The 26,833-nt window shown below is 34.5% G+C and overlaps 1 protein-coding gene across 23 annotated transcripts in view; it reads right to left on the reverse strand.

The window, feature by feature from the left end:
- The window catches only part of LOC149802647 (RNA binding protein fox-1 homolog 2-like), a 141,556-nt gene that overhangs the window by 46,588 nt on the left and 68,135 nt on the right, over positions 1-26,833 (reverse strand). For 5 of the 23 annotated variants that reach the window (XM_089951985.1, XM_089951983.1, XM_089951987.1 and 2 more), the window contains exon 2: positions 20,838-20,881. The exons of 14 other annotated variants lie outside the window; for them this stretch is intronic. Coding sequence is in view for 3 of the 9 variants with exons in the window: in XM_089951965.1 (XP_089808091.1) it covers positions 2,417-2,593 (177 nt within the window). In the remaining 6 variants the exon portion in view is untranslated. Of the gene's footprint in view, positions 1-2,416; positions 2,609-8,569; positions 8,704-13,960; positions 14,171-15,061; positions 15,188-20,837; positions 20,882-26,833 lie in introns of those variants that run through there. 4 more of the 23 variants (XM_089951988.1, XM_089951976.1, XM_089951972.1 and 1 more) reach the window with 4 other exon arrangements.

Genomic DNA, 26,833 nt, shown 5'->3' on the forward strand with positions numbered 1-26,833 from the left:
AGCACTGTTGGAACATTTCTCAGCTTAAGACTCACTCATTTGTCATGTCAGTAAATTAGTAGTTTCAGGCATTAATAATTTTGTATTAGCTATTACCTGCATGTATGACTCTTAGGTATGCACAAAACAGTTGCACAATATCGATCTTATGTGCACTGTCAATGTTGCTCGCATTGAACCTTTTTTTAAAAAAACAACAGGATTTCTCTAGTTTAAAAATAACATATTTTGTGAATGACATACTAAGTGAAAGTTGTTCATGCAAGGAGCACAAATGATTTTGAATCTTCGTGACTTCATGAATCCTGCAGAATATGAAATTCAAATTTTATGTTACCAGCAGTGATAAAACAAAAAAATAGTCTTTTAACAATATTTTAATTTGTTTGAAAATACTGCCTTAGAAGAAAGGTGCGTGAATGCATAAGCATATAATTCCAGGTATTATGAACTTCTAGTCCAAGTTCAGCATCATGTGATGTTAAATTAAACAATCTAAATTCTTGTTACAAAGACCTGGTAAAAATTCTGATTACACATTGACGGGGGAAGCACTGTAAATGCAGTACATGGGAGTGCTGTCTTGATTTGGAAATTAAATGTCTTTTTGTTTATTTGCCTTTAGCCATTACAATCTACAGTGCATTATACCCACACCCTGATGATCTGTACTAAACAAAAAAACTGACATGACTTCTAGAGATCTGTGCCTCTAAAAGATTAATGATTTATTCATTTGAATGCAAGCCAATTTCATCAATCTGGAGTGGGGTTAAAAAAAAATTACTTTGCATTAACTGAAATTTTTAAAGCAAACATTTCAAATTTATTGAATTCACACAGTAGTAACCTGAATGGTTATAAATAATATTATTTCGCTGCAACAAAATTGCATGCATTAAAGAATTACTGTTAGTTTTCAAAACTGAAAATTAAACAGCAGGAAAAGTCAATAGTGACCCCCAAAGGACTTTCTATATGGATTAGATTCACCACTGGTGACACACCTCAATTCTGACATGTTCTGATAGGACCCAATACATGTAACACCAACTAGGCAGGATAAAACCCCAGGCCCTGTTGATAGTGGTAGGATAATATTACATTTTATGAAGAACATCCTCTAATGATTAAGCTAGAATTTGTATATTATCAGCCCATGTACAAACAATAGCATGAAGTCCATTAGTAACAACAACCTGGCTTAACATTAAATTGATATTTTCTTTTTATCCATTAAACCATTTTTTAAACATGGTATTTTTTTTCTATGCTGCATCTTACAACTAAGCACAGTAAAATTACATCTGTGTTGTATCTGAGTATTATTCAAAAACATCAAGTGGTATAGACACTTAATTTATCACTTGGGTCATGAGGAAATCGTATTGATCAAGATTACCGCCTTCTTTGATAGAGCTCTAAGCAAGCAAATCATAAAGACCCTAAACAAGTCAATGAGAAGTCTAAGAACTGTCTGATAAAAATTCAAGTACTGTACTTTATATTATGTTGAGGCATAAGAATACAGTAGTCAGGATACAACACATATTGGATACAGAGCACAATATTGCTGTACTAAAAGTTGAAGTTCAACAATGAGACAAGATACACTTATATCGAAAAAATCAACTTGGTATTGAATTGAAGAAAAAAAACAATATTTAAAAGAAATTGAATGATTTAAAGTCACTTGGATCATTAGACACTCAGAACCATAAAGAATTGAATATTACAGGGACAACTTATCCATTCCTAATATGTCCCAACTATAGTTTTTTTAATGTCATATAAGGAATGCTGCATTTCAGAAGCAGAACATGGGCAATACATGCAAACTGGTCAAAGTAGCATCAACAAATTATGAGACTAGGATGGTAAATATTGAAAGACTAATTGACCTAATGAGAATTAGATGGATGAAACGACTGATATTATGGCCAGTCCATAAAAAATTTTAGTTTTAAAAGGTCTGCTATGTTAAAAGAGTCATGATAAACTACAATCATCTCAAGTACTGTATTGTGGTCAGATGTTGATTACTGACACATCACCCCTAGTATTCAGCGGCCATAGGAAATTACCTGACCTGAAACTAATGATAATGTAATGATGTCAATAGTGGATCATCTTCATGTCTTGTACCATTTCACCTATCAACTGTAACCAAGCCATGCAACAGCTGGATTCGCACTGGTTTCTAAATATATTAGCAAAAATAATCATCTGAATACACAAAATCATGCATATTTGCATGTCTAAACTTCACTTTTTCATGACACCCCCTCCCCCATTTAGAAATTTCTCCTTTTACTTTACATACTGGGAGGATTTTCTCCCCTAACTTTTAGCTACAAAATGACCCTGACGCAATACCCAGTATTTTATTTTTTTACTCTTATCTGTAAATTCTTACATGTACAGGGAACTGTGGGAGCTCACGTGGAAGAGAATCGGGCTTGTAATCCAATGGTTGTGGGTTTGATGCCCACCCAGGCCAGCCCATGTTGACAGCCCCAGTGCATCTTCGGAAAAGTAACTTTGCTCCAGTTTCCTCCGCATGATATAGCCAATTCTGTGTTGAAAGTGTCATTATAAAACAGCTAACCAATCAACTTACATGTAGAATTTATAGAAAAATTATGTGTGTTTGTGTGTGTGTGTGTGTGTATATATATATATATATATATATATATATATATATATATATATATATATGCATGCATGCGCACAGACACACATGCACTCACACAAAGTATAATCCATCTGGAGAATAGGGCACTAATAATACTACAATAAAATAGGTATGGGGTGTGTGTAATAATACATCATGTAAGTATATCAACAGATCAAAAGATGTACATTTTGTACAAACGAATTTGCAGTCAACTGAAAACCATATAAAGACCTATTCAAGTGAGGTGGCCATGAGCTAGGCAGAAGCAAACTATTTTGTATTGGTAAGAACATACAAGAATAATTTTGAACTAATACTGATTAGTGTGTGTGTGTGTGTCTATATATATATATATATATATATATAGAGAGAGAGAGAGAGAGAGAGAGAGAGAGAGAGAGAGAGAGAGAGAGAGGGAGAGAGAGAGAGAGAGAGAGAGAGAGAGAGAGAATTGTGAAATAATTATAATGTATATTGGATCACTAATTATTTACTTGGCACCTGGAGTTTCATCATTTTGGAATGCTGTGGAATAATAGTCTGTTTAAAATGAAAATGAACAAATCAACTGTGCAACAGAAATATAACTTGTGAAGTCTAAACAGCTATAGAACCCACCTGCTCCAGAAAATATGGATAATCTGCAACTGCTGTTGGAAAAACCATGTTTCATGTATATTTGTTTGGAGTAACTTGACTTGATGGAACCTTTTACATGTACAACATTAAACAGCACTAACTTCTGGGCTCTAGAACTATTTAAATAATCAGTAAACTTCCCTCAAAGCATCCAATCCAAAACCAGAATTTTATCTCCATATTTGTCACCTCCAAAACAGTAAATCCAAACCAGATGCACCTAATTAGTTGTGCACATGTTGTTATAGCCCTATGTTAGAACTGACCAGTGAAGCCCCAGTTGGTGCTCCAGCAGGATATCCCTTCATTAATTACTGTAAGTATACTGTCAATGTTTGAACAGCTCTTGTGCATAATGGTGACAGCCAGGAAAGGGTGGATATGCCCCTTGTCTGTTTTAATGGACAAAAAGTGTGAGTGACCATGGGCACACCTGACAAAAGGCAACTAGTTTGATTGATTCATAAGTAGTGTTGTAACATGGTAGGCATAATGTGACATGTACAGAGATCCATGTCAGCACAAAATTCTAGAACCACTTACTTTTAAAAAGCCTATAAAAAATGTAGCTCTAGATACATACATACATATATACATACTATGCAATGTCCGTAAAAAAGCTCATTAGAGCTGATGCTGAATTGTTTTAGATCATGCTGATGTTAAATCTTCATATATCCTTCCCACAATGGTTGTAAGTAAATGATTTTCTGTCCATTTGGCATTAGTGGAGAGTGTGTGATCTCCCACTCCTAATGGTGCTTAGGTCATTGTTATCTACAAGATGATTGACCATGGTGTTATTGCCTGGATCAAGAAAACAATAAAATATGAACGTAATATTGGAATATCAGAGATCTAAACAGATATACAGAATACAGCCCCCATATTCAATTTTATGTGATACAGTACTATTGTGCCAAAACAGTTTTTACTTCTTTTAGTCAAAGGGACTTTTTTTCTTTGAACCCAACATCAACACAAATCTTCCTTATCCCAAATGCAAGCCATCTACTCAATATGGAAAAGTCTCCAAGTCACCAAATGCAAGCCATCTAAATAATATGGAAAAGTCTCAATGTCTCAAACTCACAGTAATAGATGGGAGGATGAACTAATGAACAGATGCACTGTCATCAAAACAATATCACATTCCACATTTTGGTGGCTTTAAAAAATGCATACACATTCAAAATTCTGCAAAAACAAGTCACTTTCAAGCATATGCTATGTTTTCATTCTGATGTAACCACAGTTCATGTTTTATATTGGCACAATCAATTAAAAACATTTTTTGGCAGAAATAAATTCCAGATCTTAAATCTACATCTGTAAACACTTCACTGTAGAAACGTTCACCCCAGCAGAAACATGTGATTTAATTAAATACACTTCCAGTTAGTCTTGGTAACCAAGCCCATTGATGCATTCTCAAATGAATGATTCATGTCATTATCAGACTCAGTCTGTTAGTAAAAGTTCGGGTCTCAAAATAACAACTGAATTTCAAAACAAATGAATTAGTTTCAACCCTGAGAGTGTGGGCTCTTAGTGTGGGTTCTTTAATGAAATAAAATGGATAAATAACACTTGTCTTCCCAATGACACTATTGTGACATACTTCCCTTTGGCACTCTACTGTGACTGTAGTGACAATCATTTGCCCCAGGTGTATATGCTTTTATGAGGGTCATTAGTAATAAGGATGAAGTGAAGGCCTGGGGGATTTCATACTGCCTGACAATTCACTTCCCGCACTTGCTAAGCTTTTAGCAGCACCAGGTCTATTGATTCAGATACCATCTGAAATGCACTGATGATCTCATTATTGATTCCTGTCTGTCGTAAATCCCAAAATATTGCTTCAGCCACTAGCTACAGACACAATTATAATAATAACATAAAAAGTTGTTAGGGAATAATATCTGGGACTTTTTAATTCAACTGACAAATAGTACATCAAAAAAAAATTATAATATGGGAGGAAATAAATAGTATAATTTTTTGTGATATTTACACTGTAGTGCTACTGCATGAGAACAGTTATTTAACAATATCTGAGTCAAGGTGAAACTGACAACCTAAATTACTTTCACATCAAGACAAGCAACGATGCATTTCCGATGCTTGTACAAGATATCTTAAGAGTTCAATATACACTGAACGTTGATCTGATTTTTGTCCAGGAACTGTGATAGCTCAGATAAGTGTGCAGCAGTTGGGGGTGGGGTGGGGGTGAATCCTGCCGACGGCCTGTATTCATAAAGCTCCTAACTTCAGTTCACATTCAGACTTAAGTTACATTATTTGTAATTGACAAGACTGAAAAAAGGAGATGTGAATATTCACTAATTCAGTGTTTTCAAGTATGCAGACTTTATTTTGTAGCAATTTTTTTTGGTGCTAATTAAGCAGGAAATAAAGAAACAATATCTGATTTTTAGTGTTCATTTAACTCAACAGCTTTCTAAAGCGCCAGACCAGCTGTGCTGGCTGCAGTTGGGTACCTCTGCCTTCATACCAATCTTTCATGTGCTGTTTAACACCATTTAATTAACAATATAAGCACAAAGGAAACCGGTTTTTTTTTTAAAACTGTACTCGACTAGTGTTAATAAAACTGTATAATTATCACTGACGAACGGCTCCTCCACATGATCAGACACTCCATAGTTCTGGAGTTGAGTCACTGCAACTCTACAACTAAATGAAAACGTTTTTCTCTTCTTCTACATAACTGATATAAGATCAAGTTTAATCTCTACTGGTACAAGTTAATGTTCTTCTGTGTTGATCAATGAATTGATATGCATCATCAAATAGACAATTAAGCAACCATCTAGCAAATTTTCACATGGAATTTTTTATTTTTTATTTTCTCCCGACTCTAATGGACATCTGAGTTGCAATGAATTATGTATCAAAATCAAAATCCCAAGACAATTATTTGTTTATTTAAAAACTATTTACGAGAATGGGTACCCACACATAGGCGGGGGGCAAGAGAGAGCACATCACTGTCGTAGACACCTTATTCTAACGACTGTTTAATGCAGACCTTAAAACAGACCTTTAAAAAAAAGGGACTGACCACTTACTCTTCAGGGTGTGGGGCCCTGAGATTTTCTTTCCAACCGTGATGGGCTTCACCCTCCATTTATCTAAAGTGAACATGAAACCAACAGGTTCTCTTCAATGTTCATTTTGTGTTCAAATTTCTGAGCTATTCTACCTGCAAAGGGATCAAGGGCTCCTGCATATTCTTGAAGAACCCTGAATAAAGTTAATAAAATATTTTAGCTTCCCAATCCCTAAACTCCACCTATCTATTGTTATTCAATCTTTGTTTACTCAAAATTCGAATATGTCACTTGCCATACTTTACATAGATGATGTGTGAAAGATTATCTAATAACACAGTCTTAAGATATGTCAGACAAGATCACCTCCCTCAACTGAGAGCTGGATAGTTCCAAGTACATATAATATAAAATTCGATTTGTAACAACTTCATTTGTAAAAACAAACAAAAAAAACCCCTCATTTAAATTATTTTTTTCGCATACCAGTTGATAATATCCATTTATAAAGAATTTTTTAAAATCTTTCAAGGATAAACAAATTTTACAGAAAATGCTATGAAAAACGGACAGAACATCTATCTACAATAAGCTGTTCAATAATACAGAATATTTTCTTTATGTTCAACATGAAATTTTGGGTAAGCACCAAACTATATATACTTGCACATAAAAACTGTCAACTTGTCAGAAATTCTGGACAACAGATATGTCCTTACCTTATAAGCATTGTTATCTTGGTTTTGTTAATTTGTCAATTCAAAATTACAACTGCTGTGAATGAAGAAAGTTGTCTAAAATGACATATCAACACCCATCCAGTTTATATTATGGTCAGAGTACATGTCAGCATGGCAAATTAGGGGTCATCCATTTAGTACGTACGCAAAAATCTGGCAAAGCTTAACCACTCCCACCCCCCCGTACACATGCATACTTTTTTTACAGCATCACCCCACCTGCATACGTACGCCTGCTTACCCCCCAAAAAATTAAACAGAACAACCGATATTTAATTCACGCAGAAACGATTAAGGATTAATGTTAACATATTTAATAAAACAGATAGCCCACCAATGTTGAATGTCTGGCAACATCAAAGAAATATGCTGCGTGTCTAGTGTCCACTAAAATTCAAATGCTGACTAAACCCAGTTGAACAGGTTACGTATTAAACCAATTATTATCAGGTTTCATACCACCCCCACACCCTGTTTTCTATGCGTACATATATTATCAGTAGATCCCCCCCCCCATATGCAAGCATATGCATTTGGGTTAAATTCCCCTTCCCCTCCATGCGTACATACTAAATGGATGGCCCTTAACCTTTTTTTAAATGTTAACAATTTCCTATATTATTTTGGCCGTTTTGAACAAAAATGTGTCTATACCTCACACTAGATTAAACATGCTTTTCTTTTAAATTAGATTTGTTTCTTTCATACAAGATTTGTTTTTTTATTCAGTTATACTGCTAAGCATTAAATAATGTACTACTGAATTTGATTATTTTGCAATATAGGTATGAGAAAAAAATGTGTGCATCCTCATGCTGATCATCATGATGTCCTACTGTTTTACTAGGAAGTCAAAAAACAAAGCTGGTTAAAGACAGGCTTGGGGGAAAGAGACACAGAGAGATAACTACACATAGGTATACACAATTTTCCAGGAAGGTATAGTGTCAATTGTTACTTAAATATATCAATCATGGCATAGCAGATGTGCCAAGTCTCCAATTTTGCCTTCTGGCTTTAATTTTGGCATCACATATTGGTACAATAGGTATAGTGTAACACATTGTTCCCTCTCCCTCCATTAAATGAAAACCTGCACAGCTGCATGACACATCAGATCCCAGGAATCAGTTACAGTCCCCCATCCCCTACATGTGCATGATATTAACAGAATTTCAAGAAACTGGTATACATTTCTAATACAATTATAATATTACTCTAATGACAAGTGCCATTAACACTCCAATGATACAACAGTTGCACCATCATTTCCTGACAAAGTGAAATTCCTCACGATTTCCAATACATCCAATACAATCAACCATCATCCATAAAATTATTATCCTGACATCTATTATTAGCTTCAGTTCCTGCTGTTATAATGGCAAAGATCATCCACAGGAAATCACAATGTATACTGTCCAATTACTAACCTGAATGTGAAATCCTGAAGCAGTGGCAGCAGCATTTATATTACATGAGGGTAGATTCAACTTCTTGTTTTGTGTGAGCAATGCAAGATACATGTTTAACAGACCAGCCATTTCTTTTAGGCTGGTTCTTCCCAGCACTGATCAAAAGATACAGCCTCACTGTGATTTTCACTGGTTTCCACAGCAACCAATATTCCAAAGACACCATAGTGAGTCAATAACAGTAATCACACTGAAAACGAAATTTAGCTTGGGGGCCCTATTTGGTGGTATGGTGGTATCAAGTTTCTACACACTGCCAACATGGATTTTTGAATCCCTGCTCTGCATCACAACTTTTACACAAATGCAATGATAGAAAAATGTTAGAAAAAAGACAAAGGGATAAACATAAATATAACAAGAGTACACCGTTGTGAGGTAAAAAAACAGTAATCACACTGAAAATGAAATTTAGCTTGGGGGCTTTATTTGGTGGTATGGTGGTATCAAGTTTCTACACACTGCCAACATGGATTTTTGAATCCCTGCTCTACATCACAACTTTTACACAAATGCAATAATTGAAAAATTGAAGAAAAAGGACAAAGGGATAAACAAACATAACAAGAGTACACTCACAAGGTAGAACTTTTGAGATGTGCTGATTACCGATAGCAAATCTATCAACCACAATATCATGATTAATTTTATATGGCTACCAAGAAGTGCAAATATATGTATGTATGTATGTATGTATGTATGTGTGTGTGTGTGTATGTATGTACGTACGTATGTACGTACGTATGTATGTATGTTGGAAGGGAAATGGTTGAGGCACATCAGCACAATACTGGATTTATAGTACTGATCACAATCTCTAAAATGTAAAGATTAAAAAAATGCACAAAACTTCAGGAAAGATAAAACCTTTCCAAATATGTGTAATCTATCTTAGCTAGCCAAGGTTATGTTATGTTAACCTATATAAACCTTGGAGGATCGACAACACACTGCAGTACTTTGTCTTTGGGACATCTATTGGATGTCACCAACTTTTCCTCACTCAGTATGTAATGCCGACTAATAGCTTGTAATAGCATTGCATTGTACATAAGCTGAAAATGGTGGAGGCAATGACTTGAAAATAATACTTTGTAAGTTTAGCATCAAAAGTATGATTACATCCCTGAGATAAATCATTAACAGTGTATATGAGGGAAAGGATGTAATTGAGCAAACACAGACCAGCAGTGGAAATTTGCTTATTTATTAGCCAATTCCAGCTGTCTCCTCCAATTGTTTCAATTGTGTAGGAATGGTGTTCAAATTTGAACTTGATTTTGATTGAATGCAGTTGCTTGCTGCTGCATCCAATGAAATTCACAGACCCAAAGCACTGAAATATTTGATCAATCCACCAAGGTGTAGATAGGATAATATATCAGAACCTTGGCTAGTGAAGATGAGAGTAATCAAGTGTGCCTAAAAGTCAAATGGTAAAGATATTAAAACTCTTTAAAGGTATATAAAGTAGAAGATATACATGTACAGCGCATGCAAAAATATAAAATCCTTAAATATCAGGTCAAATTAATTTTAATATTAATTGCATTCTTTTAAAACACCAGAAGATTTTCTCTGGTTGTACATCATCCTTTGTTGCAAGCAGCAGCAGATAATGTTACATTCCTTGATTTCCAGTGGCTAACTGTGCAGAGATTTCCTGGGTTTTCACGAGTATGCATAAACAAAACTATGTTGTTGTTAGACTAACACCATTTTTCAGTATGTTAGGCTATACATGGCAACCAGTATATCTGGTGAAGGAAGAAAATGGAAAATTCCAGGAAGAACCACCAACCCATGGGAAGCTACTGGTAAGTTTTCTCACACACCCACATTGGCTGAGCCTGAGGCTCCAATCCATATGGATGGAGGTGAGATGGTGATCTGTAATGGGGGAGCACTTTAGACTGCTCAGCTGCCTGAGGCCCCCAAAACTCATCAACAAAAAAAAAATGCAACATCTTTACATCTATGCATCAATAAAAGTACCTGTTTTATCCATCTATAGGTGACTGGATTTAAAAGAGAAACTTTGGCTCATTCAAACAACAAGGACATGATGGCTTACAATGACAAGAGAAGTTCACTCATGCCCAGTGATTGGTTATGCAGGTTTATGCATATTCATGAGACACAAAGAGATGTCATCACAGGCAGTGACAGGTGATAAAACAGCATAGCAGATTATCACCTGAGGATTGCAAAAATGCACATCATCATGTAGCTGCAACAATGTAAATTCATCTTGAAGAGTGCACATCATAATCGGGGCTGCAGAAATCTATTGTCTGTATTATCAGAGGCAGAAATTTATTCTTACAGACAAGGAACATTTGCAAATGTTCCTTGTCCTTGGACAAGTAATTTGTGGCTTGTAACTTTAAACAGCAGTAGTTTTCCATTTTGTCTGAGCAATGTTTATACAAGCAACATTTATACTTACCAGCAAGTACTACAATGGTGCATTGATATTTACATAATAAATTCTGAAATTTATCAATTAAGACTGAAACCAGTTGCAGCTTCTGTTGATAAAACCAATGGAAAGCAGACAGTACTGGTTTGATCGTTACATCAGAACAAATTTCATTGGCTGGAGGATAGGGCTTCTCTGAGGAATCTGCTGTCTTGAATGAATTAATTGCTGGATTCCTTGAAACCATCATAAGCAACAGTGAAGAATTGTACCACGAATGCATCTGGATGCCTCTTTTTTTTTTAAAGTTTCGGTAGAATGGGGAAAAGTTGAATAAAAAATCAACAAAACAGCCTAAAAACTAAACATGACTATGACAGGGAATATGATAAAAGAAAACAGGAGTAAAAAGATTCTTAGCTCAAGGAGTTTCCTTGGCATGAGTCGAACGAAAATCAAACAATTGCATCTTGTCTAATATGTAAGAGATACTCCTTAACTGAAGACAAAACCAGTGGACTGTTTGCAGGACAGGTTATCACAAAGAATGACATTGTTAACACTCCCAAAAAGTGCAAAAGCAAAACCCAGTTAAAATTTTATAATGCAAAATCCATATCCAAGAAGAAAAAAAAAGTTGTGGGCGATTAAGACAGTGACCAATAAATAGAATGGAGCCAAACCAAGCATTACAAGCTCTTCAACAATGCATATCCCACTGCAAAGCAGAGAAAATCTTTTCCAGTCCATGAATTTCTTTGAGGTTCAAATCAAAAATGGAGTTTAACTTGGACCTGATCAAAAGAACTGCATGCAGAGATTTCATCAACAGTGTATCTGATGTCCTACTGAAAAATGAAAAGGATTAAATATCTAGAGCTGAATTCAAATCCATTCTTTCAGATGTTAGTACTAATTCAGCAATCACTGACCAAGAATGCATTCTTGTTAGATTTGTGGATCCCCACCATATGATAAGTTGAAATATCAAGTATATTTTACATGTTTTAGTAACAAAAGTAAACAGCAAACATTTTAACAGTACAGTCTTCCACTACTGTTTTCCAACAATGAAAATATGGACAAGTGGGTCTTTTATATGGACTAGTAAACTTTTTTATTTACTTGTCCATGGACTTGATTTTGACAAAATTTCTGCAGGCCTGAAATATGTTCACTTTCAGTTGATACAGGCAAGAAATACACACTGAAGCTCATCCTTCAGGAGGTATCTATGGGGTCAGGTATGTGCATCCAATATGTGAGCAGCACAATACCACCTCGTCCATTCAATTTACTGTACATGCAGGATGCCACTCTCCAATGGATTTGATGTTCCATTTTTTTTTTTAGAATTTTCACTCTGCATATTTTGCCAAGTATACAGAAGAAGCTGATTGATATAACAAGTCACTATAAACATAGAATGTTCCATTTAAAGTTGGTGACTGCAGGGCAGCTTTATCTACCCTTTAAATGCAACAAAGCAGCGAACAGTACATTTTACTTTTTCATATTACATGTACATGCACTAGCTAAGAACCTGCCATTCAGACTAATATTTAAATGTATTATCTCTGTGCATGCAAAGTCGCAATCTCACGACTATTCTAAATTCGCAATATCATGCCTATTCTAAATTTATGAGCAATAACATAACTTATTCTAACCATCACTAATTAATTTCATATCCAATGTTGTTTCTTTGGAGGCAAAACAGATTTTTGTTTGGCTAATTGTATGAAAGAAAAAAAGTAAAGATGACTTGTTCAATTTGTGCCTAAAAAATGCATTCATGAAACATGAATGACCCTTCATAACCAAAACCAAACACTGAATCAAATGGACAGATTGATGGGTATTCATGCATTTACACATTCATCGAGGGACATTTAAAAAATATTTGACCAATAGAAGAAACTAGTTTTAACTACACATTACTTGTTACTTCAGGTTAAACCCTGATAACTTGAAAACAGCAGAATTTCTTGTCTTTGTGACCATAAACATCTACTCCCACAAATAATCTGAGCATTACTAAGATATTAGTACAGATGCTACTGACAAAGTGGTTTGCATTAGCATGAAAAGACAAGGAGTTATTCAAAATGTTGAAAACTTATCAACCGCATGAACTTGCACGAAATTTAGGTTAACAAATGGAGATCAGATAAGATACTGATTTTGAATGTACCACCATGCAAGGCTTCAAGGATGCAAATGGATGTCCATGTTACATTTAAGATGGTTTTAGTTTATTCCCTTTGAAAAAAGAGAATAAAAGTAGGTCTAATGATACTACTGTGATCAATGGATCCAGTTCAAAACGTATTCTGAAGGCTGGCAGTTATTTTTTTCCTAAACAATTATAATCAGTGATGAAAATCATGTTACAGTGCCCAAATTTCCAGAAATATCTGGTGTTGTAGGCAGTAGTTTCAACTCCATGATCTTAGCTTCAACAAATATTGGTATGATACATGTTTTGTTTCCAAGTTACAATATTCCTCCTTCTATTAAAAGTTGCAGGAACATTCTGACACAATCAAATATACACGTAAACATCATTTTCGTTTTCCATCTCAAAAGTATGCTTTAAAATTACATGCTGATCTCTATTTTTGCCAATCATGATTTTTTACTTCAATACACCTTGTAATAAATAATTCAGTCTCTGTAAATGCTAATTGAGTGGGGTTTTTTCAAACAACACTGAGCAATATTTTGTTAAAAATGTACTTCAGCCAACTCCCTATTGAATAAAGATAACATTAAAATTCAAACATAATCCATGACAAAGGATCAAAATGCATATCTCTAGTAATAATAATAATAATAATAAATAGTAGTCGTTATAATAATAATAATAATAATAATAATAATAATAATAATAACAACATGCTAATAACAATAGAAACAAAAATTACCAGAGGCTTTCCTGCTATTTGTGCAGGCCACATCATTGGTAAATGTTGCATATATGCTAGTTAGTAAGGCACTTGATATAGGTTTCCACTCTGGCTGCTGAACACAAAATGGAGTTTTTGGCTAAGAAAGTTTGGTAAGCTTCAGAGGGGCTCTAATAACTGTTAACATCTGGAACAAGTTACTCCCATCTTTGTTGGTAATGGGTCAGATAGTATCTGGCATCACCCAATAGTAGCAAGTTTTCTATTCCCAACTGGCACCAGTGTATCTTGGGGAGGCTGTTAGAGGGTTGATAAAAGAGGCACTGGTGGGTACCCCTCCAAGAAGAATTCCAAGTTTTAAGTACACCTTTTAAGTTGGTGAGGAAAGAAAGGTTTGATTATTACAATTACATTGCAACACTGATGGCAGGCATACATTTGTGCATATACCAATATCAACAGAAATTCAGCATTTTATCCAGAACATTTTAAAACTTTTATTTAACTGAAAAACAAAAACTGAGGTCACTGAGAGGGAGAAGCTGACAAGTTATTATTCACACAAGTTATAATTTTGTGTCAGTTATTTTAAAGTTGAAATGCAGTGTTTCCCTTTACCCCCATTTGAGCTTCAGGAATGGATACACTAGAAATGTCACAATAACAATTCAAGTACATGTAACAATTTCAAGCTTTTCAATGACTTGAGCAGTCAATAAAGTTCATTAAAGAATGGAGACATGGAGGCAGAGGGTGATTTCAAGAATTATAGGTCTACTTTATTATACAACAAACCCCATCAAATCCGACTGCAAACTGCAACAACCTAAATCTGCTGCTGCATAATAAAATGGCAGATCTGGGCCTATGCAGTCTGTTTGGGACTAATCAGTAGAACAAAATCTGCATGCTTTACATTACGACAGATTGAGGTCTATGTTGTTAACAACTGGATCTGACATAGCAAGTATATATGGTATTTTTGGAATCCAAATTTACAAGATCATGACCAATCCTAAAGGTATCAAAAGATTTTAAATTAACAGTATTTTACCTTCCACTCACAACACTGCAACCAAAAGACCACTACCTGAGTACATTGTTCAACACAGTGCTTACCAGATTGATTTCAAGAAGATATAGGTGGAATGTTAATCAAATCATGTGTAGGTTACTAAGCCTTCTTCCTTCTCTGAGTCACTGGATCCATGGCAAGATAAAGCTGAAGAACCATGACAGCTGCCTTCCTTAAGCAAATCTTTTCTTGTCCAAAATGAAAAAAGAGCCAATCTTTTATCCTCTTGAAATTAGGTATCCTGGTGCTATGTTCTCATCTGCCCTTTTAAACAGTTATAAATGTGGGTGGGAAGAAAGAGAGAGCACTCCAGACAATGACAAATATGCAAATAGGAAACTATTACAACAGTCAAATTATACAATTAATGCGCATGCATGTTTTGTTTTATTCAGTATACATCTAGTGTCATGTTAGTCATAATTTCATAGCGCATTCAGTGTTAGGTGACCTAAATATACAAAAAAAATATTTTTAAATCTACCATTTTTCCTCTCCACATTCGATTCTGATACAATATACAAAAGTTGTGAAATTTTCATTTTCAGCAGGTGGGAAGATTAGGAGACTTATACTCTCAGCTTCCAATCCATCTGGAATCGTACCCCACTATTAATCTTGGAAAGTCATTATCTGGCACAACTACAAGCCAGCTCAGAATTATTTAATCACTTCAAACCTTACAAATTTCAAACCATTTCCATTTTGATGTTATGTGCTAGTCAACGACTTTGACCTCTGACCTGTGAAACCATGAGTTAGAGCTCTCTTCCTAATTCTAAGCAAAAGCTATCCACAAAGCCTGATGTAGGTCATTCAGAACTAAGATTATTGTGCATATACCATTTGAAACTGTTGACACTGACCTTGACCTTTGACTCCTAAATCAAGTGTTCTTTTTACCAAATGCAAGCCATCAAAAAAGTTTAGGAACCATGTATGATGGAAGACAAGCTTTTGTGTTGAAGTAATTATTCAACTTTCAGTCAGTGATCTCATCTTTTACCTACAGAGTCTGAAAACTATTAGGTTTCTCTTTTAAAAGCACAAGCCATCCATTAAAACCAACAAATAAAGCCCCTGTTCACTGTTGATGGTGGAGAACTGGAGTTATTGTACTGAAAACATCTGTATTTTTTCAGTCATTAAGACCTTGACCTTTTGGCTAAAAAATCATTAGAGTTCTTCACTATCCAAGTTGTGCACAGAGTTTGGTAAATGTATATGATGGAGGAATTTTGTTATTGTATGGAAGCCATTTTTCCTTTCCTTTTAGCAAGTGACCTTAACCTATGAGCTTTTCCCAACAATTTATTAGGTTCTTCCTTACTTCAAGTGCAAATCTTTTTAATAAAGTTTAGTAACTCCACACTGCACACAACTTGAGGTATTCTGTGGAAACAAAACTGGTAACAAATGAACAAAAAGACAGCTCAATAGATGGATCAACATAATACGCTCTGCCTTGAGTTAAGTCAGTATGTAGCTACAGAAGCTCATTAATGTGATTAAAATAAAATAAGGAAAATAAAATAGGGATGAAGCCATTGTGACAAAATTCTGTGATCATAACAATATCATTGTAGCATAGTCTAGACTTTATTATTTGTTTCAAGAATGAAAGTGGTGTATGATTCATAATGGGTCAGAAGTTGACTATAATCAAAGAACCAAAACCAGACCATTCAAATGGAGCAATCTGTATAATCTATCGCATTAAAAAACCCACTTTATTCACACACATTTTTGGTTTGTTTGTACCCCTACTGATTTTAAAATCAAAAAGCTTCAAGGATATAAAAAAATGCACAAAACTAATCCATTTCATTCATCAATTTATAAATTCTAACATGACTGCCACCAAGCAGTCCCTAACACTGTTGAATTATTGGCATTTCAATGCAAATGGAAGCTCCCCATGTTCAACAGCAGACAGACTGCTTGCTCTCCATTTGTTTCTAGAATAATCTAGTTCAGTAAAAACAGTTCATCTGGTGTCCAATATTTGCAATGTCTAGTTTTAATATTTCTAAAACAAACTAACACAAAATTGAGGAGGAACTCTCATAAACATAAATGTGTTCAAAGAGACTGAACTACATCATATGTTGCCGAAAACACCCACCCATGCAAATATGCTGGCCGTATTATTAAAGTAATTCCCATTTGATTTGAAATGGCAACAAGCTGACAGTGTTTGGGACCCGGTGGTGCCAGGAAGGTTACTTGTATAAAATTGATGAATGAAACGAAAACATCTTGTGCATTTTTTATATCCTTGATGTTACATGTTTCTGAAATCAGCAAACTGCAAAGTATGCAATAGTGAAACTTGTGATGGTGTTGTCATTTTTAATGATTTTTACTTTCTACAGACTTCAAATAAAAAGATTAAATCTACATTATTTGCATTCTCTCCTGTTTGTTTTTACCTCCCTTCAAATTTTAAAAACGAAATGGATATAAAAGATGCAAAACACTTCATCATTCATTCACAGGTTTATAAATTCTAACACGAATGTAATCATTGAGTCCCTAACACTGTCAAATTATTGGAATTTCAATGCTAATGGAAGCTCCCAATGTAAACAAACCCATTGCTCGCTGTCCATTTCTGGTTTCTAGAAAGTCATTTCAGTAAAAACAGCATTGTCTGTGTCCAATATTTGCAATGTCTATCTTTTAATATTTCTAAAACAAATTAAACAAATGTCAGCCAAATCTGCGCATTGGGTAATTCTGTGCAACGATACATCATTTCTGTAAACATTGGATCACCTGTTATTTTTGGTCAAATATCCAGTTTGAATCAAGAAAGAACGATCATCCTTTGATTAAGGAAGTGATAAACATTACATCTTTTCAAAGCTGTGTGCAGAATAGGCCGACATAACAAGAGTCATGAAAACATTGGGGTGGTATCCAGTGTGTCCAAAAATATTATTACTTTGAAAAGAATATTCTGGTGACAATTTCCTCTTTTTAATTGGAAAGCATTGCAGTATTTTATTTTTATCAATAGGTCAAATTCAGTATGTGTTTCGTTTCAGTATTGGTGATGGAAACCTTAGGTGCGCAAAAATGCCTGACAGTATTGTATGATAATAACAGCAGTTGAATTGTATTATTTTAGTTAAGCTTGTGCAATTTTGTTGTGTTCTATCCTGAAAGGGATAATACTTTATTATAGTATTCTCACACCTTACTGTATGTTTGTACACCTTACCAATTTTAAAAAACAAAAGACATCAAGGATATAAAAGAATGCACAAAATTTAGTCATTTCATACTTTGATTTATAAATTCTAACATGATTTCACCAGGGGGTCTCATACATTGTCAACTTGTTAGTATTTAAAATCAAATGGGTTTGTTTAGCAACATGGTCACCATATTTGAATCAACAGATGTGATGTAGTTCACTCTTATTGAAAATCATCATAATTACATAAATTTTGGATTTACATCTCTTTGAACACGTGTGTACAAGAGTTCCTGCTATTTACAATGCTATTGGGCATTTCTGCACATGCAAGGTTTCCATTTCCGAATTCAACCAATTGACAAAAATAAAATACTGCAATGCTTACCATTTAAAAAAAGGCAATTGTCACCAAAATATTCTGTTCAAAATAATATTAATTTTTACCACCCCCGTGTTTTCATGACTCGTGATGTCAGTCTATTTTGCACACAGCTTTGAAAAGATGTAATGTTTATCCATCGGGCTATAGAAAAGAAATGCATTACTTTGAACTTTTTATTTCCTCAGTTCAGTAGAGTAATTAGGTCAGGTTTATAGCTAGTTTTACAAAATTCAATGTAACAATGCCAATAAATGGCAAGAGATATTAGGCAAACTAAAATGATCTTTTAAAAAAATTAGTAGAGTTCAACATTTTTTAAGCAATAAACTATTAGGTGGAAGAGAAACAACAATGAATAGGATGTAATGTGTTTACGTATTGTTTATGGGGAAAAATTGCTAAAGAATTTAGAAACAGAATATACGGAGATGAATTTCTTGAGAAACCCGTTCTAGTGGTAAGTTGATACGTTGGGTAGCAGATGATTTTGTACATGTGGAACACCTTGCAAAGTTGGAAACTTTAAGATGCAGAATTTTTTAAAGGTATTTATTTCCATCTTTTATATAATGTATTTATTTGTATGATTCTAAAAGATACATAGTAAACAGGATTTTCTGGGTTACAGGTTCAAGAAGGTCATAGAGTGGATCTTCATGTTGACATTTAAAAATCACGTTTTGATATGCATTTAAAGTCAAAATGTGGGATATTTGTGTACACTTTATGAATATCATTTTTCTCAAAGTACAATCGTTCTGTCTTGATAAAAAATGAGTTTTTGACCCAAAATAACACATGATCCAATGTCTACAGAAATGACGTATCACTGCACAGAATTACCCAACACACAGAATTAGCCAACATGATGGTATATATAACAAAATATTACAGGTTTTGAAAGTGGGCTAATCACTATCAAACTATTTAATTGCTGCAAAAATACTATATTCCACTTTTAAAAGCTTGAACTCTTCCAAACCCAGCACCTACATACAAGCTCCCCAGACAGTCACATCACTAAATGTTAGATTTTCAAAATTGTTGTCAACTGTAGACTTGGTTTTATCTTGTAAGTTCATGCTCCAAACAAACCTTTTCCATTTTTATTTCTTAGATCAGTCCCTCTTGCCAACCCCTGCCTTTCTGCCCATTACAAATGTTCAAATCCTCCCTTGCTTTTCTTCTTAAGATTCCTTATGATTTTAATTATATTAACTGGACTTTAATGCAAAATCCAAGAGACTTCATCTGGCATTTCAGTCAAAAGTAGGATGTCAAAGAAGCACACAGTTTCATTCACTCTATGAACAATAGAGTTATTCATAAATTTTATACCAAAATGTAAAGTACATGGCAGATGAAAGTTTAAGCCAAAAAAGAAATTGCATAATCATGACTATAGCATTTAAAATACTTGTATTACTTTTTATTCCTAACATTGAACAGAAAATTCATCAACCAATAACCAATATTTACATACCCATAACTCTCTGTTCAGAGCTTCCCATTCATTATTTCCATTATTTGAAAATCTTCTCTGGCCAGGTTCAAATATAGGGTACATTCCCATATAAACTACAACTTCTTGCTAATTTTAGACCTATTTTTGGACATCAAAATTTTGTAAGTGAAATTCAATATTAACATCCAAATGGACTCAAGCAGACGACATATTGCTGGAATGAGACAGAAGAGTTCCAAAGAAATGGACATCAAAATTTGACAAGCACCTGTCAAACAGGGGATACAGAAACTTGGGAAAGTCACAATTCATCATAGCTGTACACAGATGTAGGTGAAATTAATTTCAAAAATAAAACTTGACAAGACATTGAAACAAAGCAAACAGTATTATGAAAAATTGTGGATTAGTTTTTCAGACCTATATTCTAGATTGGCTACATGAAGGCTACATTATATTGAATGCAATGAGATATTCAGTCAAAAGCAAACGGGGGGAACCCTGAAACCAATGTTTATGTCTTGTGTTATAAGAAGGCCATGCCAGTTTAGCACACTGCTTCTAGTCAACAAACATAGCATAAAATCATAACATGAAAAGAAAAATAAACAATTTTATACCAATTCAAGCATCTAAACCAAAACCAAGTATAAAAAATGTTCTTTCAAAATCAGAATCTCATGCAATATATTCAACATGAAAATCTGTGTGGACATATCATTCCTCATGCAAATGAGATGTATTTCATCTCCAATCCATCTCACCTACCTTTTTGTGAATACCCGTCCACAATTCAATTGTCCACTTTCAATCTGCAAAGTAGTGTTTAAATATTGAACATCTATTCTTAATACAATGAAATATTTAAATGCTAATCATTCTGGGACGAATAAGAAGTCCAACTGCAAAATATGTGCAAGTGGAGCATGACTGACTGTACAACAGAAACACTTGTAAATCAAACATGTATGAAGCCATAATCTGCATTTTGCTTAAAGTAATTATTAACACACACACACACAAATATATATATATATATATATATATATATAATAAGCTTGAAAGTATTCCAAGATCTGAATTGATTGTCAGCTGAATGTCTAGAGCTGCATGTCCAAGGGAAGTAACTCATCAAAATCTAAGTTTATTAATATTGTTAACAGTTCTTTCCCTTGTCTCAGTGGCTGCAGCATCACTTAGTCCTGCCAGTTAGGAGTCTCTGCACTAAAAATATTTCAGCTAAAGCTTTGTGCAAGAATAAAATGAAATGGGTTAACTAAACACAATGATACATAATTTTACACTATCACAAAAACTGTATATAGATAGGAGCAAGAGCTATATGAATCGGTAAATGTCATATTCATTCATCCTCTCTAGAACAAATATATTCATTCATGGCATTATGTATTTAATACATAATGACATTATTCCCCTACCACCACCATCTCACTTTCATTCATTACTAACACCACAATAGATGCATTATATATGGTGCATTATATGACCACTGTCATTATTTTGTGGAAACATTTTCTTTTCCATCTTGGTGACCTGGATTTTTTACCTGTGGACAAAGATTTTAAAAAAGGTTCCACTCTGTCTCAAATTTAAGTCATCCACACTTTTTTTTTCAAGGCATATGGTACAGAAAGTAATTTTAAAGAAACTGTTTCCTTCTTCAAGTCCCTGTGATCTTGGCTTTTGACCACACGAGCACAAAATGAATAGGTAAGCTATCCAAAGTGTTGTCAGAGTAAATTTCAAGAGCTTAAGATACATAGGGGTAGAGGGTCTTTTTAAAAAAATTAGTGACTTTGACCATTGATCTTTATCAAGTTTGATCAAGTTATCTGTAATACATGTCAAGTTATTGAGAAGTAACCTTTTTCTTCTTCCAGTTTCCATTTCAACAAATTGATCCAGAATTTAAGCTAAATAAAACGTTTGGTAAAGATGACAAAACTAGAGTTATTGTGCAGGAACAAAATGTAATAACACATGTAGCATCATAGTACAATATACTGACATCTTATGGTAGAAATAGATAGCTCATCAGTATTAGCCATTCCTTTATCACTCATCCCCCCCCCCCACTTCCTTGTATGAAACCACAGAGCTAAACAAACTTAAGCAAGTGAAAACAAAGCTCCCACTTGCACAAAAATATGCATAAATTATGTAGATCTGACAGAAGTAATGCAGGACAAGTTTATATTGTAATGCTGATGCAGAAATTAAATCAAGGTCAGTCTATCCCAACTTTGCCATTCATTATGTGGATTTCTGTTTAATTCCCATGTTCCACTGCTAATATTCTCCCAAGCGAGTATTTAACAAACATCACACAACAGCGATATTTTTAGCTACCCTATTCCACTGCGTGATTATTAGTCAAATGCACACACTTCTGGACAAGTCCTGAAGAAAAAACGTTTCAACTGTGTATAATCATCTCCCACTATGGCATACACACTGATGCATAGTCCTGTGTTTATTCTGACAATTCAAAGTGAACCACATAGACCAGAAGCAGTGCATCACAAATGACAGATTGAAATCTACATTGCTGTCAGATACATTTCACTACCCTAGCAAGTAAGGTACTGTATTCTCTGATTCACTTGTTCATGAAGGAAGTAATCTTGATAAATCAGAAGCTTGCCCAATAACCAAAGTGATTAATCATGCATTTTCAGCATTTATGCACATTTTTTCAAATTTTACTCCAAAAAAGGTACAAGGGCACAGCTTGGAGAGAATATTGCTGTTCCGGATTTTACAAAAACAAAAAACCTAACTAAGAAGTAATGGCTGGAAATAAAACAATAAGGGTAGCAATATATGCTCCTACCACTGGCAGGCCTGGGCATAAACACTGTTTATGATATTCTTTATGTACAATGCACTTGAACTGAAACAACAATATATTACAAAGCAACTTCATGTTACAAGCAGGGCCGTGAGAGCGATCATGGGCCCTCTCCTAGTTTTTGTTCCAACAAAATTTTTCTTTCATAAAATTAAACAGTGTTGCTTGGCCCGGGCCCCGGGGATATACTCCTGATTGCACCCCCCCCCCCAAACTCTTGTTGGCCCTTGTTGCAAGGCCTGCCAAGTGGCATGAAATCTGATTAAAATCAGATGTCCAGTTATACATGAAGATCTGACAGTGAGTGCTCAGGGGTCTTGCTCTAGCAACCAATGTTATTGTCATAATCGATAAGTTTATCAGCCAATCAGATGAAGTCTTATATCTTCATGTTTGGAGACTGAGCACTGTGGATGAAGAGCATGAATGTGTACTGAACAATTTGATCCATTTTCAGATTTGTGAATTTCCATTGGCTAATTCAAAACCAGAACATGACCCATGAGTGGTCATCGGATCTGCACGTAGGACAGCGGAGATGTGATTTTCATCAGACTGAGTTACATGTGACCAGTACTGAAAAATTGTATTCAACATGCATTTCTTCAAGTCAAATGAGTCTATTATTACATTAATTTTAAACTCGGAACCATTACTTTATCTTTAGAGTTTTCACCAATGAATTGCAAAATGAGTTTCACATAGGCATCTTTTTGTGAGTGGGTTGGTATATAATGGGTGGGATGGGATTTAAAAAATGATACTTATGCCATGGAATAGGGGGAAAAAACTTTAGTAATACTCATTGGAACGACTTTTATTTTGCTCCAGTTGAGACAAAAGTTGAGTTAGCAACACAGAACTTTACCTTTGAGATTAAAGAAAACTAATATCAATCTGATCATGTCTGTCCACACCCACAGGTCCTGAAACTAAATTCTAGTTTTAAAGATATTTTCCCCTCAAATATCAGGTCAGTTTGGTCACAAAATCAGTGTAAAAATAAAAAAGGAATATGTTAATATACCACTCAATCATCAAACCAGGTATAAACGTGTCAGAAGTACAGTGCTAAGCTCGAGCTCCTAATGGTGACAAATCGTCCAAGTACTTAAATCAAGTAAGAACACCAAAGGTAAGGTCAATCGTATGGATACATTCTAGGGGGAAAGAAACACTTCAAGTTGTGTGCAAAAAGCTCCCTAAGTCAACAAATCAATATCCAAGAGATCTTGATAAATCCACCAATTTGAGGAGAGTCTTAAACTCATATTCCACCTTACATTACCAAACTCTGATTCTCAGCTCTTTCCTATCCCAACATATATGCTGGACAGTTGTACATTCTATATTACCTTTTCTAAACATAAAGTGAATGTTATGGTGAACAAGTAGTGTGCTGAATTACATTCATAAGTAAGAGATGATTTCAGAAGTAAAAGAGAATTAAAAAAAATAGGGCATACAAATCATGTTGAGGTTCTTTATCTGCCACTCTATCTCAAAAGAAATCTAAAATCTGTGAGTAGACTACACTATCCCAACATATCCAGAAACTGACATCATTTCAAGATCTACATTTTATATACATTTACCTCATTTCTATACTCAGAAAGAAGATATGATGCACAATATTAGTGTCTAACATTAGGTAAATGTGCTTTAAAAACACATTTGTACCCTTGTTATATTTATTTCATGCAACCAAGATTACCCTTTCAGTCTAAACCGACCTGTCTGTTAAGAGTCCAGTTTTGCAAATTGGCCACTGGAAAATTTCTTAACGTAAGGCTATGGTGTGACTTTATCCGCTATTATTGTTTACTATTTAATGATATGGATATATTTGTGAACTACGTGTTTCGGGCTTGTGTTGTTCTTGAAATTGATGTCAGGCACGTACACCTTCGAAAGTTACCCTGCAGTATGTTGATAGTGAAATACCAAGAAGAGCTAACCTCCCATAGCAGTAAACACATGGGTTTGGGGCAAGTAGAATATCTAAAAAATGGCTTAGTTTTGCCCGTCACCCCTGCCGGGGTATAGGCCACCCATAAAAGATCACCAGAGGCTTCTGTCCTGTGCCATCCCTTCAAGCTGACTCCAGGTGTGACCCATCTTAGTGATGTCCGCCTCAAGGTCACTTCGCCAGGTGTTTCTTGGTCGCAAAAATGGCTTGGATGACAACTATTTTCAATTGCATCAGCCTGTTTAGTACACATTGTTTCGAAGAACTGTCCTCTAGGAAAAGGGCTTGTGTTTGCACCGTGAGCATCACATGGTGTCAAAAATTACTTTCGGACATGAAAATTGCACGTATAAATTTGAGGTTTGGGGTGCATAAACTTCTTCTGATACGAATTGCCGTTGACATCTCTGGTCAAGTGGATAATATTCTTATGCTTTGTTTTAATATAGTTATCCAAAAATATGGACCTTTTTAACCTCACTTGTGCATTTGATTTTTATGATTTTTTCAATACTAGGTCGCTCATTGTGGCATTAAATTTGTTGATAAAAACTGGCCCTGCCCCCTTAACGAAGCAAAGATAGCCACATCACCTTGTCTAGTGAGCAAAGATGTATAGGCATCAGTCTAAACTTGCTGCTCTACCACACATTATCATACATACAAGCCTCAGGAGCCAACAGGACAAATTCACCCAATCAGCAACCCTTAACATCTCTCCCATCAATAGTCAAAACTCGTATCTCCCATTTAAAAAGAAAACGATACGAAAATTCAAGTTTATTGGTATTCACCATCCCTGTCCAAACCAATAATATTGTCTGGCTATTCATACAATTTGATCAACCTTACTTGCATGTAATATATATGTAGTGACATTTCAATCTAAATTTATTAACACTGATTGTTGTTGAAGTATCTTGCACCAATTTAGTTATTGCAGTTTTCACAATTTCAAAATACAACATGGTATTTTAGTCAGTCTCAACTATTGTATCTTTTTGTAGCTCATTTAGTTTTGAATATATTCTTTTAATCTGATCCATCAACTTGCAGAGCAGTATTAAGTAAAACCTTTTGATGTTATTGGGATAATTTGAAATAAATATTTTACGAGTTATTTCTTTCTGTATAGACACTAAGTCAGCTTGCTGCTCTTAAAATTTTCAGTTACAGGCCTGAAAGTAATAACCCATCATAATAACCAATTTTCTTCTTATTAAAAAAAAATATAATCTAATTGTCTACACACACACACACACACACACACAAACACACACATAAGCACACACATATGCAATGTGTGATAGAACTACTAATTATTACAACTTAACACAAATATGAGAACATCTTTACAACTATAAATGTAAATGTTCTATAATCAATAAAATTCTTTGATGACATGTATCATTATTTCAAGATGAATGCGTGAAACATAACAGAAGGGGTCTGTTGATAGATTCTATTTTACATAAAAACTTGTATGAACATATGCCCTCACAAAGAATGAAGAGGGGAGTGAAAATTGTTTTCTCTGAAAATTATAAACAGATTACTTTTCCAATACAATGCAAGCTTTACCATACAGTCATTAATGCCAATATGACCTGTATACAGACCTATTAAACCACATTAGCACAGATTAAATGGAGGTTCAAACAACTGATTTTAATTCAAAAACTTTTGATAATGATAAAATGTTTTAAGAGACATTGTTTTTTTTACTTTTATCAAGTTCAAAAGTTTCCTCTTCAAGTTTGTATTGTGTACTGACAGAAGAAATGACAAATATTAATAAATACATGAACGGGGCCAGTAACACCTCAGATTTTAATGAAACTTAAATTGCACAATTCAGGCCATGCCTATACTAAAGCAGTCAGTATGCAAGAACTGTCAAGTTTCCTTTGTCAACTCAGAGGT

Source organism: Sinohyriopsis cumingii, chromosome 3 (genome assembly GCF_028554795.1).
Source record: "Sinohyriopsis cumingii isolate HCF-2022 chromosome 3, ASM2855479v2, whole genome shotgun sequence".
Classification (NCBI taxonomy): Eukaryota; Metazoa; Mollusca; class Bivalvia; order Unionida; family Unionidae; genus Sinohyriopsis; species Sinohyriopsis cumingii.